A 16,527-nucleotide genomic window follows, 5' to 3' on the forward strand; every position below is an offset into this window, starting at 1 on the left:
ATAATGGAGGGGAAACTAGTTTTTAAGAACTGCTTTACATTTAAAATTTTAATTAATTTTTATTAATAAAATTATTTATCATCAATTTCTAAAAACCCTGAAAAAAATATTTAGCAGATCCTTCTTAATGTTTTCTGAATCCTGGTGCCAAAAGCCAGCTTTAGTGTCCTGGTCGTCTACATCCTTACATTTAGGCTAAGATCTGAAGCAGTACTGCAGGCTAGAAGCAGACTGTGGGCGTGTTGGTCTCCTCCACACACTCAACTCAGGAGAGCTTCTTGTAGGGCTGTGGTGAATGTCAGCAGACCATAGTAAACGAATGTGGTGTTTCTGATTCTGTCCACTGTACAGAACACTCAATGTCACTGAAACAGATCCTTAGTATCTGGTCTATGACTATAAATCTGGTCTGTGTTCTTGGAACCTTCAATGGATGACCACAAGAAGCAGTTAGTTTTTCATGTTCTGAGGCTGTTAACTGTTTTGTTGCTTGCCACAAACTTTGCAATGACCCCGATAGTCTATAAAATATTACGTTAGTCTACTATGCCAATGACATCAATATTAAAAAGACTTAGTAAACAGGAAGTGTTCTGGATGCCTTAGAAAACCAAATACATGCCATGAAAATTTAGAGGTTACCACACTGGGGAAATTTTAAGAGAGCTAATGGTCGGAGGCTTTCTGGACTCTCTCCTTTGAAGGACAGGCAGTCCTAAATTACATCCACCAAAACTAGAACTCGGCAGTAGGCAGGGCACAATAATTTATGGAGGAAGTATTCTGCTGCCTCCGGGAATTCTCTCATCCGATATGGAGAGAACCAGAAAGGCTATCAAGGCACTTTCAAAGTCTTGAGATTTGAGTGGGACTCTGAACAAGAGAAATCTTTAAAGCCGTGCTTTAAGCTACCTGATGCTCGGGACATGTAATCTTGCACGACTGGTGCAGTCTGATGTGTTTAATGGCAGACAAGAATGCTGTGTCATACGTTTGGCAATGGAACAGTTTCAGGATGCAGAGCCCTAGGATGTTAGAGCAAGGTTAATGCCTCCCATGATAAAAACCTGCTTCTTAAAACAGCTCCTGTTATGCTGGTGAACCAAGTAAGGACGCCAACACCTTTACAAATAGCATGTCATGGCATCAGAGATGCCCATATGAGCAGTGTCAGGTAAAGTAAAATTAAAGATCGGGTGTCACAGCAACCTATGATATGATGGAAATGGGCCACTTGGAATCAGGCTTGAGCAAGAGTACAGGACACCAGTAAATTATATTAATTCATGATCCAGACAGCCCGTTACCTGATATACTGATATTTTATCTGTAATTGGTGGTAGGGCAGCCATTCTCTACAACAAAAGATAAACAGATTAGCTTCACTTGTTGCTGTGAGCAGAAAGTGGGTCACTACCACATTATACACATTGAGACAATTTCCTACAAGATGGGTTAAAAACCTTTCTTCCAGGAGACAGAGCGAAAAGGTGCACACTCAGACGTCCCCCCCATGGGGTGGGGCTGGAGGGGGGCGAGGCACAGGAGCACATTTTTACAGGTTCCTGAGCAGCAGCAAACACTTTAGTTAATTGGTCAGGGTCTTGGGGAGCCACATTGAAAAGGTAGAAACAGGAATCTGTGAAACAGATATATGGATGAGTGGATGACAGTGGTCACAAAATAAGAGGCATTTGTTTCACGATAATCAGAGCTGGGGAGTAGGACTGTGTAACAGAAAGGTCCTAGGTCTGATGCAGTGATCCACGATGCAGGAAAGGGGACTTACAACACTGCTCCAAGCAGGAGCATCAGCTTATTCCCTCAGGCTAATGTCTTTCAGGTTTGCTCTGCTGCAGCATGCATTGGTAAGTGCCTTCATTTTTAGTTTTGAATAATGTTCTACTGTGTGTATATGTCACTGAGTTATCCTTTCTATTGCTCAGTAAGAGGTGGCATTTCTGCTACTGGATCCATTGTTAGTATCTTCTTGTTGAGATGCTACAGATGGTATTTATAAGACGCTGGTTTATTGTTTTCCTTGTACCTTCTTTAGCTTTGGTATCAGGGTGATTCATCAGAATGAATCAGGGAGCAGTGTATCCCCTTTGCTTTCAGTTTTTGTTTGTTTTGTTCCTGGAGAGTTGGAGGACTTGGTAATTCTTGGAACACTGAGCATAGTTTAACCAGTGACACTGTCTTGCTCAGGGCTTTTGGCTCAATTGTTTACTCGTCACAGGAATATCTAGATTTTTCTCACTGCTGCTTGGGCTGGTATGTCTCTAAGCATCTGTCACTTGTCTAGGTGGTGTAACATTGGTGGAGTTTCTCATGGTGCTACTTTAACAGTGTTTTATTGGAAGTAATATTCTTCTCTTATATTTATCATTTTAGTTATCTGAGCCTTCCTTTTTCCTTGGCTCAAGCTAGACAAAAGTTTGTCAGTTCCACTATTAAACTTTTCCAAGAAATGAATTTTGGCTTCACCGATTTTCTCTGTGGATTTCAATTGCATGGCTTCACTCCTTTGCCCACCTTTCTGCCGCTTCTTTTCCTTTTGTTAGCTTTACACTTGACACTGCTTTTCTTTTTTGTTAGACCCGTAAAGTGAAGTTAGGCCATGGCCTTAAACTTTCCATGCTCCTGCCTCTGCCACGGCCGGCTACACTTTCCTTCTCCTGTGCCTGCAAGCGTCTTCCGTCTCCCCACTGGCCTGCCCGTCAATGCACTGCTGGTTTTTGAAAACAGTGCACTCTTTCATATACTGTGGGTTTTCTATTTTTCTCTTATTAATTGCTTTCTTGTTTCATTTTACTAATACCAGAAAAAAAGGTTTGTGTTATTTCAACCTTATAAAATTTATTAAGGCTTGTTTTCTAGTCTAACATATGGGTACCTGAAAAATGTTCTTTGTGCATTTGAGGAAAACATAGATTTTGCTACCGTTGGATCAGTTCCAAGTGGTTTAAGTGCTGTTGAGTATTTGGTTTCTTTATTGATTTATTTTGTGTTTTTTAATGGTTTGGGTGCCTATGCCAAAGTTGGGGGATCTAAAAAGTGATAAAATACAGCAAATAAGATGCAAGTCTGCGCTTGTCATCACACGCTGATGGTGAACTATAAGTTGTAATGTCTTTGGAAGGTAAATATACAGGATTATCAACTGAAACTTTCCACTTTGTAATTATAGCTCCAATACCTACACTCCAGACTAACACTGGTCTTCCTGACACAGAGAAGTCAACTGACACAGAATGTTTTGTACATACATGCATACACACACACACACATACATACATGCATGCATACATACATACATACATACATACATACATACATACATACATACAATGGCTACTCTGAAAGGGTTATTGGATTACAATAGCCTATATAATCCTATTGTACAAAGATTCATATACTGTCAAGTGTATTCATGAACACATTAAATAGCTAGCTATGTTTTAAGTTTTTGTGGTAAGAATAAAAATGTAAATATATACCTAGCAGTCTAAGATAATCCACAGTTATACACTGTGGGCACAACAATGGTTTCTTAACATTAGTCTTGGACTTAGCCTTTTATTTCTGACTGAGAACCACACTTTTCTTGTATCTATCTCCATATTTTCTTTACTTTTATCACTGGCACCAGCAGCTGGCTTTATTTTATGGAACTTGTCATAGGGAAATAGTATTTGATATTTTACAAGACAGCAGGTAGAGAAAGATCAGCTACATCAAAAGGTAGATAGCATGCACACAAGGCCATTTACCAACTGAGATTGGTTAACTCATTAGCTTTTCCATTCTATCACATACAACTACCTTTAACAACTCATATGTGTGCCTAGAGATATTACCAAATTACTCACCATGGTTCCAAGAGGTCACTTATCAAAAGATAAGTTTACAGTGTTAAGTCAAAAGCTGCCAACTCATTATTTTCATTCATGATGCCTTAAAAATTTTCTCCTTTGTGTATTATTTCATTATGCTTAATCCAAAAATGGCAGAGTACACCAATACTTGGGATGTAATCACTGATACACTCTTAAACTGTTAAAAGAGCTGAGCTCCCTACACATGAACATCACAAAAACAACTATACCCTCACATAGTTAAAAATATGTTTTGAAGCCCTCTGTTTTTTAAAACCACCTCTTCAACTTAAAGAATCCTTTCATGGGTCCAGTGGAAAGAATGGAAACAGGCAGCTACAGGAGGTAGGAGATGGGAGGACCCTCTAGAATGTACCAGAGACCTGGGAGGTGAGAGATGCTCAGGACTCAGAGGAGACCTTAGATGAAATGCCCTACAGTGTGGAGAGTGAACTTGAAGAGCCCACCTCCAGCAGAAAGGCAGGGCGTCATCAAGTGGAGAGACGGGGTTGCCATCCCACAGTCTAAACTCTGACCCAGAATTGTTCCTATCTCAAAGAACTGCAGGGACAAAAATGAACAAGAGACTGAGGGAAAGGAGGAGGTCCAGTATGAGGCCCAAATTGGGATCCAGCTCAAGGGGAGGCCCCAAGGCCTGACACTGTTACTGATGCTATGGTGTGCTCACATGGCTGTCTTCTGAGAGGGCCAACAAGCAGCTGAAAGAGTCAGATGCACATATTTATACTTGGTCAATGAAAAGAAGCTGGGGACCCCTGTGGTTGGATTGGGGAAAAGCTGGAAGAAGCTGAGGAGGGTGACCCCATAGGAAGACCACCAGTCTCAACTAACCTGGACCCCCGAGATTGCTCAGACAATGAGCCATGAACCAGGCAGCAAACACCAGCTGATATGAGGCTCCAATATATATAGAACAGAGGACTGCCTGGTCTGACCCAAGTGAGAAAAGATGCACCTAACCATCCAGAGACTTGAGGCCATAGGAGTGAGGAGATCAGATAGGACAGGGGTGGGGTATGGGACGTCCTCTTGGAGACAGGAAAGGGAGTGGAGGGGGAGGAGAAGGAGGAGGTATTGGATAAGGAAAAGTCAGAGGGTGGACCAGGGGGATAAAAACTGGACTGTAAAAAATGATTAAAGAATAAAAAACAAAACAAAGCAAAACAACCCTTTCACAAAATACAGTTTAATATTATTCACCTTAGAGCCTTTCTTAGCCACTTTTGATTTCATGTCAAAAGGCAAAGGTAAATTTATAGGTGGTAACAATATAGAGGTGAGAAATGCCTTTGGAAAAAACAAAACAAAACAAAACTTTACGGTTTCCACCTGTGCTCTGTGCTGACCCTGTGCCACAGCTCTCTGAACCCAGACCACCTGGGAGAAAGCTGGTCTCCCACAAGTGCTGACACACCTGAGAGCACAGATAAGACCACCACTGCTGCTCTGAGGGACCCACCAGAGCCTTCAGGACACAGGAATCGACAAGCAGTTTGGGACAGGATACTTCAGGTTTCTATCTGTGCCCTGTGCTGACCCTGTGCCACAGCTATCTTTACCCAGACTCTGTAGGGAGAGAACTAGTCCCCCAGTAGTTCTGACACACAGGGTTACAGGAGGGTCAAGCCATTGTCAGAATCAGCAAGACCAGCTAACACCAGAGATAAGCAGACAGCAAGAGGCAAGTCCAAGAACATATGCAACAGAAACCAAGGCCACTTGGCAGCATCAGAACCAAGTTCCCTCACCACAGCAAATCCTGAATACACCAAAATACCAGAAAAGCAAGATTCTGATTTAAAATCAAAATTAAAGATGACGTTAGAGAACTTTAAGAAGGTCATAAATAACTCCCTTAAAAAACACAGAACAACACAGGTAGACAGATAGAAGCCCTTAAAGAGGAAACAACCAAACAAGTGAAGGAATGAACAAAACCATTCAGGATCTAAAAATGGAAATAGAAACAATAAAGAAAACACAAAGAGAGACAACCCTGGAGACAGAAAACCTAGGAAAGGGATCAGGAGTCATAGACACAAGCATCACCAACAGAATACAAGAGACAGAAGAGAGAAGCTCAGGGGCAGAGGATACCCTAGAAAACATTGACACAACAGTCAAAGAGAATGCAAAATGCAAAAAGCTCCTAACCCAAAACATCTAGGAAATCCAGGACACAATGAGAAGATCAAACCTGAGAATAATAGGTGTAGAAGATAGTGAAGATTCCCAGCTTAAAGGGCTAGTAAATGTCTCCAACAAAACTATAGAAGAAAACTTCCTTAACCTAAAGAAAGAGATGCCCATAAACATACAAGAAGTGTACAGAACTCGAAATAGATCGGACCAGAAAAGAAGTTCCTCTTGTCACATAATAGTCAAAACACCAAATGCTCAAAACAAAAGAAAGAATATTAAAAGCAGTAAGGGAAAAAGGTCAAGAAACATAAAAGGCAGACCTATCAGAATCACACCACATTTCTCAATAGAGACTATGAAAGCTAGAAGATCCTGGACAGACATCATACAGACCCTAAGAGAGCACAAATGCCAGCCCAGGTTACTATATCCAGCAAAACGCTCAATTAATATAGATGGAGAAACCAAGATATTCCATGACAAGACCAAATTTACACACTATCTTTCCACAAATCCAGCCTTACAAAGGATAATAGATGGAAAACTCCAACACAAGGAGAGAAGCTATACCCTAGAAAAAGCAAGAAAGTAACCTTCATTCAACTAATCCAAAAGAAGATAGTCACACACACATAATTCCACCTCTAACAACAAAAATAACAGGAAACAACAATTATTGGTCCCTAATATCTCTCAACATTAATTGACTCAATTCCCCAATAAAAAGACACAGACTAACAGACCGGATTCATAAGGAGGACCCAAAGTTTTGTTGCATACAGGAAACACCTCAGTGACAAAGATAGACACTACCTCAGAATAAAAGGTTGGAAAACAATTTTCCAGGCAAATGGTCCCAAGAACCAAGAGGAAGTAGCCATTTTAATATCAAATAAAATCGACTTTCAATCAAAAGTTATCAAAAAACACAAGGAAGGACACTTCATACTCATCAAAGGAAAAATCCACCAAGATGAAATTTTAATTCTGAATATCTATGCTCCAAATGCAAGGGCACCTACATTTACAAAAGAAACCTTACTAAAGCTCAAAGCACCCATTGCACCTCACACAATAATAGTGGAAGACTTCAATACTAACAGAAGTAGTGAACCAAATGGATTGAATAGATATCTATAGAATATTTTATATTAAAACAATACACCTTCTCATTAGCACCTCACAGTACCTTCTCCAAAACTGACCATATAATCAGTCACAAAACAGGCCTCAACAGATACAAGAAGATTGAAACAATCCCATGCATCCTATTAGATCACCATGGACTAAGGCTGGTCTTCAATAACAACAAAACCAACAAAAATGCCACATAGATATGGAAGTTGATCAATGCTCTACTCAATAGTAACTTGGTTAAGGAAGAAATAAAGAAAAAAAATTAAAGACTTTTTAGAATTTAATGAAAACGAATACACAACATACCCCAACTTATTGGACACAATGAAAGCAGTGCTAAGAGAGCCTCCAAAAAGAAACTGGAGAGAGCATACACTAGTAGCTTGACAGCACACCTGAAAGCTCAAGAACAAAAGGAAGCAAATAAACCCAAGAGGAGTAGACAGCAGGATATAATCAAACTCAGAGCCCAAATCAACCAAGTAGAAACAAAAAGAACTATACAAAGAATCAACAAAACCAGGAGATGGTTCTTTTAGGATAGACAAACCCTTAGCCAGACTAACCAGAGGGTACTCAACAAAACTGGAAAATAAGGAAGATATGGATAATTTTCTAGACAGATGCCAGGTATTAAAGTTAAATCAGGATCAGATAACCTATCTAAACAGTCCCATAACCCCTAAAGAAATAGACACAGTCATAAAAAAGCCTAGGACCAGATGGGTTTGGTGCAGATTTCTATCAGACCTTCACAGATGACCTAATACCAATCCTCTTCACCACCACAGCTTGTCACACTTTTGAGAATGGTTCTCCTCTTACTCTCACAAGAAGTAGGGTATCTTAAGGTTCTACTGCTGTGGAAAGACAGTATGACCAAAGCAATCTTAAAGAGAGAAAGGACAGTATGACCAAGGCAATCTTAAAGAGAGAAGGTGGGGGGAGGGAAGGAGAGAGAGAGAGAGAGAGAGAGAGAGAGAGAGAGAGAGAGAGAGAGAGAGAGAGAGAGAGAGACTTCCAAACTGTTCAACTGGGGACCAAGCATGACAATCTATGAGCCAGTGGGGGCCATTCTCACTCAAATACAACAGAAGCCATCTGTAGCCAATACTGCTCAGTTTTACACTTTAAAAAAAAAAATGGAATGAGCACCTTTCCCTCCCAAATTCAACACTCATTGTTCCCACAGCATAAGGATATGATGCTCTTTGTACTTTAAACTGCAGCAGGACTTACCTTCAAATCAAGGCTGCTAAGGCTTACAACATCATCATCTTTCTCTCTTCGTTTTCTTTTCTGTAAGGAAAAAAAAAAGATTTGTCTCATACATAAAGCTATGTTATTGCATCAAACAAAGATTTCATTCAACTGGTAAAACCACTCCGAGGAGCTGGGTAAGTTAAGACTGATGGCTGCTCTTTCACTGGACAGGGGTTCTGGTCCCAGCACCTATGCCAGCAGCTCACAATCCCCTGAGGAGCCAATGCCTTCTTCTCACTTCTCTGGGTACCTGTACACACGCAGGTGCACACATAAATAACTTAAAAAAAATCAGTTCAAAAGAAAAAAGTTGTTTGGAATAGGGAGATTTCCAAATTGTCTCTGGAATATGCATGGCCTAAACAGTCCCCTCTGACTGAGTGTTCTCTTGCAGAAGTGCTGCTACATCACTATAAACCTTACTCATGTGTCATTTACAGACGGTAACTCTTTCTTAAGTTATGAGACATTTGAACTGTTACAGGAAGAAAAAAATATTTTATACAAAAATGCAGTGGGTTTCTAAAAAGGAACTTACTGTTTATCAATGGGTCAGGAAAGTCTTTCTTGGGAGGAAAATCCTTTTCTCATAGCTAACACAGGATTTATCAAATGCAAGGACCCACCATGTCCTGGAATAGTCCGAGTTCACTCAGCTCTGCTTGCTGCCAGTGCTGGCAGAACCCAGCACGTAGTTCCTAATCAATACTCAACAGACACCTTTAGCATTTTATCTTTCCACACCTCAAAATAACTTAACATGTTCTACCTTTTGCAAATACCCCAAACCGGACATCTAAGGCTCTTTTCTAGTTCCTGACTCCAGGAGAAGGGCTTGGAGTGCAAATGGAACTGAGCAGAGTAATTAAAAGAGAAAACACCTCGAAAGATAGAAGGGGAATGATAGAGTCAGAAAGCAGAGCAAGCCAGAAAGCAGACAAAGCAAAGCACCATGAAGATGAGAGGAACTCTGTGAAGGTACAAAAGCTACCTAATCCCCTTTCCCCTCTGCACAAAGGAGAAACAAATGTAACTTAAGTGGGGGAAAAAACCCTCAAGTTCAAAACCTACAAAAATGACCTCTTAGGACCAGGAGAAATGGCTCAGCTGTTAAGAGCACTTGTTGCTCTTGCAAGGAGCCAGGTTTGATTCCCGGCATTCGCACAATGATTTACAACTTCCCATAACTTCAGTTCCAGTGACTCTAATACCCTCCTCTGACCTCCATGGGAACCAAGCAGGAATGTGGTGCATATACACACACAAGCAAGCAAAACACACATAAAATGAAATGAATAAATTTAATTACTAAGTTACAAACCCCTCAAATGCAAAATTATTCCAAGAAAACAAACGAACAAAACCCCACACTACTAGGAAATGAAGGCACACCAAAAGAAACATTCAAACAGCTAAAACTGTAACACCCCATTCCCAACCGTACTTAAAAGGCACTAAGAAAACATTATAGTAATGAAGGAACACTGTACTCAGAACTGAGAAGAAACTCCAAAAGCAACACCACAGATTGTAAGCAACCTTCATGTTAATGGGGAACAGGGACGGTGGTGGCGCACACCTTTAATCTCTGCACTTGGGAGGCAAAGGCAGGCAAATCTCTGTGGGTTTGAGGCTAGCCTGGTCTGCAGAGCAAGTTCCTGAACAGCCAATGCTACACAGACAAACCATGCTTTGAAAATAAGAAGAAAAAAAAAAAGCCATGTTAAAAAAGATACAGAAAAGTGGGAACACTATGGTCATAACTTTGCAAAGCCAGCTAACTAACTCCTAAATATTCCATCTAGGGAACGTGCATGTTAGCGAGCAACCAACTTGCACAAAATCTAGAGCGACACATGGAATTCTGACATGGATTATGAGAGGCTGCAGACTGAAAGACCTGCATTGGAAGGAGAGGAGAAAACTCATAAACAAGGGAGAGTGGGGAAAGAGCACACACACTGACCATGTGCTCACAGGAGCAGGGACCGCTAACAGGACCTGAGACGGGTGGACCACTGCTCCTTTCAAATACATCCAGGCTTCATTTCCATCTCCCTGGAAGTTACGTGTTGGTATGCAGCATGTGGACACAGAATCAGCTGTTAGTACAAAGCACATGCTCACACAAGCAGCTGCCTCCTCCCACCCTAACACAATTTGCCAAGAGCCTGGTCTCTTAACATAGCAGTAGATAAGAGTAAATTCTCAAACGTGTGGACTGTGGTCTGAATATGAACTGATCTGCAAATTGCTCATGGATGGAAGGCTTGGTCTCGATGCAAGCACTGTTCAGAGGAGGGACTTCTGGGGACATGACTTCACCAAGGGTCCAAACTTCATCAATGTCTACTCCATCGATAGGTTTTGACCTCAATGACAACTGGGAAAGGAGGGGCCTAGTTGGAGAAAGTGAGCCTGTGGGAGTGTGCCTGGAAATGCAGACTATGTCTGGCTGCCTCCCACTTGTCCTTCTGTTTCTTACCCACACAAGGTGAGATTTGCTCCTCCAGCCCTTTCTGTTCAATATGGCCCAGAAGCGATGGGGTTGCCAACACTGGCTGAACCCTTGGAAACTGACAAGACAATGCTTCCTCCTGGCGTGCACTTGCTACAGTGAAGAAAAGGACGAAGGCACTGAATCCACTTCTGGATTCTCATTTTGTTTGTCAACTTATCAAATGTGTGTCCACCTCACACCATGCCTTAATAACTAAGAGCAGTTATAATTCCTAACCTGTACACTTGTGGTCTGTGACTCCTTCCAGGAGAGTTGTAGAACAGGGACCAGGAAACTCTAATCAGATCTTTAAATTTGAAGGGAACTGACTTGTTTTAATGAGTCTTTTCCTGTCTGAAGAGTGTGTCTCTCCACACAGCCAGGTCCTCTATGTTCTTCAATGCTTTCAGGATTTCCCCATAAATGCTGCACACATCTTTTCATGGACTTACTTCTATTAAAATTGATCCTATTCCACAATAAAAATATTTCAAAGGAGCATACAAAATGTGTTAAAATCATAAAACTTTCTATGAACATTGAATAAATGACACATGTAATGGGTAAAAAAGTATAGAAATGCCCAACAGAAATATGTATGAAATACAGAAGAAAAGAACATAGATTAATAATGTTTTGTTGAATCCATTTAAACATCCAGACATACAAATAACACCTGGCAAAGCAGAAAATGAAATCTTTTTTTTCTTTGTTATTTTCCTTAAGTAAGAAAAGCATAAAAAAATCATGATTTATGTACATGCGCATTATAGTATACTGTTTTAAGTACAAAAAGAGTCGATTTTCTTAATCATATCACAGAGTATTAAACGCCTCTGTAAAATCTCGTTCTAGGTTTGGAGAGATGGCTCTGGAATTAAGAGCACCAGTGGCTCTTACACAAGTTCGAGTCCCAGCATCCACATGACAACAAACAACCACATGTAACTCTAGTTCCAGGGGATTGTGGCTTCCATAGGCAACGTGTGCACATCGTGCACAGACATATATACACGTAGGCAAAACATCTATACACATAAAATACACACATACACACATATACACATGGATATATGTATATGTATATACACACACACACACACACATAACACCATCAAACATTTACATATTTTTAACATAGTATAAAATGTTGTCAGAGCTGGAGAGATGGCTCAGTGGTTAAGAGCACTGACTGCTCTTCCAGAGGTCCTGAGTTCAATTCCCAGAAACTACATGGTGGCTCAAAACCATCTGTAATGGGATCTGATGCCCTCTTCTGGTGTGTCTGAAGATAGCTACAGTGTACTCATCAATCAATCAATCAATCAATCAACCAATCAATCAAAAAGAAAAGTTGTCAAATATATAGTATGTAATGTCTTACTTTATAACACTCAGAGGAAAAAAGGTCAGTGTTTAAGGTGAACTTATATGAGAGCTTTGAAAATTGTTTTATTTACTTGAAATGAAACTTTCTTTCAGCTTGTTGGCAATAAGGGACTAAATAGAGCTTGAGAAGCCCTGCTGCATGAGATACAGCAGAATGAAAGACAACCCAGGAATGGATCCTAATGTGCGGAAATGAAAACCCAGGTAGCTACTCACCAAAGTGAAGTCCCAGTGTGGGCCAGGGGTTAAAAATGTGAAGGAGCTGCCTCTCCGCAGGGAGCATCTGTGGACAGAAGAGTCAGATAAATGTCAGCAGCTGGAGAGAGCATGTCTTTCCTGATTACACCAAAATATAACAGGGTATATGCCATCCCCAGAATCTTTACACTGAAGAGAGACTATAAAAATTAGCAAAGAGATTACAATTAAAAATACACAGTTCATCTTATGTGTCTATATACAACTCAAAAACAAAATCTGTTAACATATAACAACAGACTTATAATTATTTTATTAATAATAAAAAACAAATGCACTTGTAAATATACTTGGTATAATTCAAAACTTATGGCTAGTATTTTAAAATAATTAAAAAGCCATTAGTACAATAAAACCCAAATCCTGCTATTTACATTAATATAAATTTCTTCTGATTTAACAATGGAGTTAAAGGAAACCTGCATTTACCTTTCCTAAAATATAGGCCCATATATTCACAAAAATATGTCTACATTGACAAAATATATATATATATAAAAAACATGGCATAGATGATAACCATGGGCTATACTGCTAATCACCCAAGATGTATAGAATGAGGGACAAAGAATTTTGTTTTTCCATTGTAAACAAATGACAACTAAAGGAAAGCAGAGACAGTCCCGAGCCATCACTTGCCTTTTGGCAGAGGTTCAGGTGGTAAAGGGAGGATGAGCTTTAGGGACGCAAGTGAGGAGGTTGGAGCTGTCCTGGGGAAGCTATCGGTGGGCTAACTAGAAGAGGCCATGAAGTGATAACCATTGTGAATGAAGATAAAGTGTGTATGTCAGGGCGGGCCTGGAGAGATGGCATATCAATTAAGATCACTTCCTACTCTTGTGGAGGACTTGGAGTTTCCAGCACACTGCTAATTTGTGTGAACTGAGCTGGTGATATCCTGACAATGAAGATTGGAACTCCCCCTCTGAACAGGTCCATATCCACCTTTGCCCTCTTAACCTTTCCTGCCCACTACCTCTGGTGGATGGTGGGCTAGAAGGAAGATTGAAACATTTAAGAACACTTATTAAAGTAGGTTTGAAAACAAATGTAAGCCAACACCTATTAGCTTATATATTTGAATGCAAACTCTTTGAAAGAATTAGGATTAAGAAGTGTGGCCTTGTTGGAGGAAGTATGTCAGTGGGGATGAGTTCTGAGGTTCCAAAAGCCCGTGCCAGGCCTAGTCAGACTGTCTTCTGCCCGGAGATGAGGATATAGAACTCTGGCTACTTCTCTAGCACCATGTCTGCTTACATACTTCCCATCATGATGATAATAGACTAGCCTCTGCAAATGTAAGCCAGCCTCAATCACATCTTCCGTTAGAGTTGCCTCGATTATGGTGTCTCTTCACAGAAATAGAACAGTGACTATGATATTTGGGCATAGGCCTTGCTCTGGAGTGTGGTTAATATACCAGTAATATTCCACTGAAAACAAAACCAAACCGAACAGCAATTTTCCTTTTCCCAGCAGGTATCAACTGCAAACAGCTTCTTGGTTCTGGGTGGGATGGTGTTTAACTCTCCCATTCTCAGTGCTAGGATTTTGTCTGGTTTGAACCCTTTGTAGGTTTTGTGCATTCTTTCAATTTTTGTGAGTTTAGATGTGGATTGGTGCTATTATGTCTAGAAAATACTGTTTCCTTGGAGTCATTTACCACCTGTGAGTCCTAGACTCTTTCCTCTTCTGTACAGAACCCAAAAGGCTTTAATTTACTACATGATGTGACCAACTCCTCCCAGTGGAGTTTAAACTTCCTAAGAGCAAGAGCTCCATCTGTTTTTGTTCACTAGAACCCCCATTCTCCTCAGCAGTGTCTGACACTAGGGCAGGTACCGCAGACTGAGCACAGAATAAAGCACTGCTCCTGTTCATCTTCTGCAAGACCTGCTTCTCTGCTCCTTAACCAGTCCATCCCAATTCTTGTAATTCTCTGTCTCAAAGATGACTTCTTAAACACACCGTCTGATTGGAAGATCTGAAGTTTCAGAAGGCAAGAATTTGGGTAAATATTGCCTTAAACTTCAAACTAATAAAAATCAGTACCAAGAGAAAGAACCTAGCTCTTTATAGAATTACTTAATACAATGGGTTTATCCATGCCTTGTTAATTAAAATAAGGTGTTTACTTATTCCTCAAAACCGTTTGGCATGACTGGACTATAAGTTATATAAAAGATTAGTTTAACATCATATCAAATGACCTGGGTGCGGAGGGTCATACTGCAATCCGAGAATGGGGGAGGCTAAGGAAGAAAGACCAGTTTTTAGGCAGAATGGTTTGGAGCCTGCTGGGTAAAGTTCTTCTCCTCAGTGACAGTTCCATGGGTTTTGGTTTGAGCACCTGTAGTCCACCAGAACAGAAGTACAGCATGAGTTAATGGCCAGCATCTCTACGTAGTGAGTTCTGGGACGACCAAGTTACACAGCAAGAATTTGTCTCAGAAACAAAACCGAAAAAAATCGAAATCATGTCAAGTGGATCATCAATTTTTCATATTTCGAAGGTCAAAAGAATGACAGAGTAGCCCAGACAAATGCTATTTAATAAAATTTCCTATTTAGTAAAAATATTGTAACTTTGACAGCCTCTCTCCCAGACACAGGTTTCTGAAATCAATCTATGGGTCCGCCTTTTCCAGACACATAGAAATGAAGACTCAACACAGAATGTGAAAATGTGCTAATAACTGGAAAGCCAGAAAATGACTTTCTCTGATCCCTTCACTCCAGGACCCTGGACTGTTCTGGTCTGCAAAAACCATTTCATTTGAACAGCTGCTTTTAGGCTGCAAGGGCTGGTGTCTGCTCAGGTGACAATTCCACTTTTCACCACAGGGTCCATGACAGTCTTGATCTGAGCGCCTGTATCCACAACTAGTTCCTCATAGAGAACAGCTCTGGTGCAGAAGTATGGTCCCAGGGAAGGGGTTAAAGGAGGCTGTCAACAAGTCCCTTCTAAGCAGGGCCGATTAGTCCCTGTTTGGGGCCTCAGCTCAAGGCTAGCCCCCAGTGCATCCCGCTAGGGCTAGCGCAGTCTCCTCCCGCGGCATTTCGGTCCAGGCTTCCCCAACCTCCCCCGTTTCATTGCCAGTCCTTGGTCACTTCCCGGCTCTCCCGTCCATTCCTGTCCTGAGTTTCCAGACTCCGGACTCGGCTCTCCCCACCCACCTCCGGCCACCCTCACCTCTCGTTCGCCGTCGGTCCGGGTTTGTCGGCCGGAAGCCCCGCGGCTCGGTCCTCGCTGAGCACTGAGGCCCTGCGACTTCTCCTCCGCGGCCGGGACTGCTTCTGAGTCGCCGGCTCTGGCTCCATGTCCGGAGGGGGGGGGGCTTGGGCGCGGTGGCCCAGTGCCCAGGAGACCGATCGTGGCGGGCACAGTGCCCGCCAGCTTCTGCAAGTTGCCTTCTAGCAGAGAGCAGCTACCGCCATCATCCGGGGATTTGAAAATGGCGGCTGCCCAGAGCTCGACCAATCAGAGAGCGGGAAGCGGTTGCTAGGATACACGGAGTCCCGCCTCAGTCAGAAGTCCTTACACAACACTTTTAGGACCCTGTAGGACAAAGGGAAAATTGTAGGGTGAAAGTTAGGTGTTTGGGGATTTATCCTAACTACATCCCTTATTCTTCCACTAGAACTTTCACTGCAAGCCAAGAAAATGGATGGGAAGCTGTTTACCCTTTGATGTTGCTTAGCTTTAGACAGGTTGAAGGTATTGACTCCAAAGCAAGGCACAGTAGGGCATATAGAGACTAAATTATTCGTGTGGGATATACGCCCAATCAAAGACAATACCTGTGGTCTCAGGGATGACTCTACGTAACCAGGGAAATCTAGTTATGTCCTCCCATCTTCCCGCACGTAGGACACAGTCGCCTTACCTAATGCAAAGGGTTGCTTTCTCTGCTTGCAGAGACTGCAAAAGCTGAATGA

At 41.5% G+C, this 16,527-nt stretch overlaps 1 protein-coding gene across 1 annotated transcript in view; it reads right to left on the reverse strand.

Annotated features, from left to right (window-relative positions):
* The window catches only part of NET1 (neuroepithelial cell transforming 1), a gene marked incomplete at its 5' end in the record, with an annotated part of 31,904 nt that extends 15,995 nt beyond the window's left edge, over positions 1–15,909 (reverse strand). The window contains 3 exons of the mRNA XM_080918597.1: positions 8,418–8,477; positions 12,547–12,613; positions 15,782–15,909. Coding sequence (XP_080774723.1) covers positions 8,418–8,477; positions 12,547–12,613; positions 15,782–15,909 — 255 coding nt within the window. The remainder of the gene's footprint in view (positions 1–8,417; positions 8,478–12,546; positions 12,614–15,781) is intronic.
* Positions 15,910–16,527: the final 618 nt, after the last annotated feature.

Source organism: Micromys minutus, assembly GCF_963924665.1.
Source record: "Micromys minutus genome assembly, chromosome: 6".
Taxonomy (NCBI): Eukaryota; Metazoa; Chordata; class Mammalia; order Rodentia; family Muridae; genus Micromys; species Micromys minutus.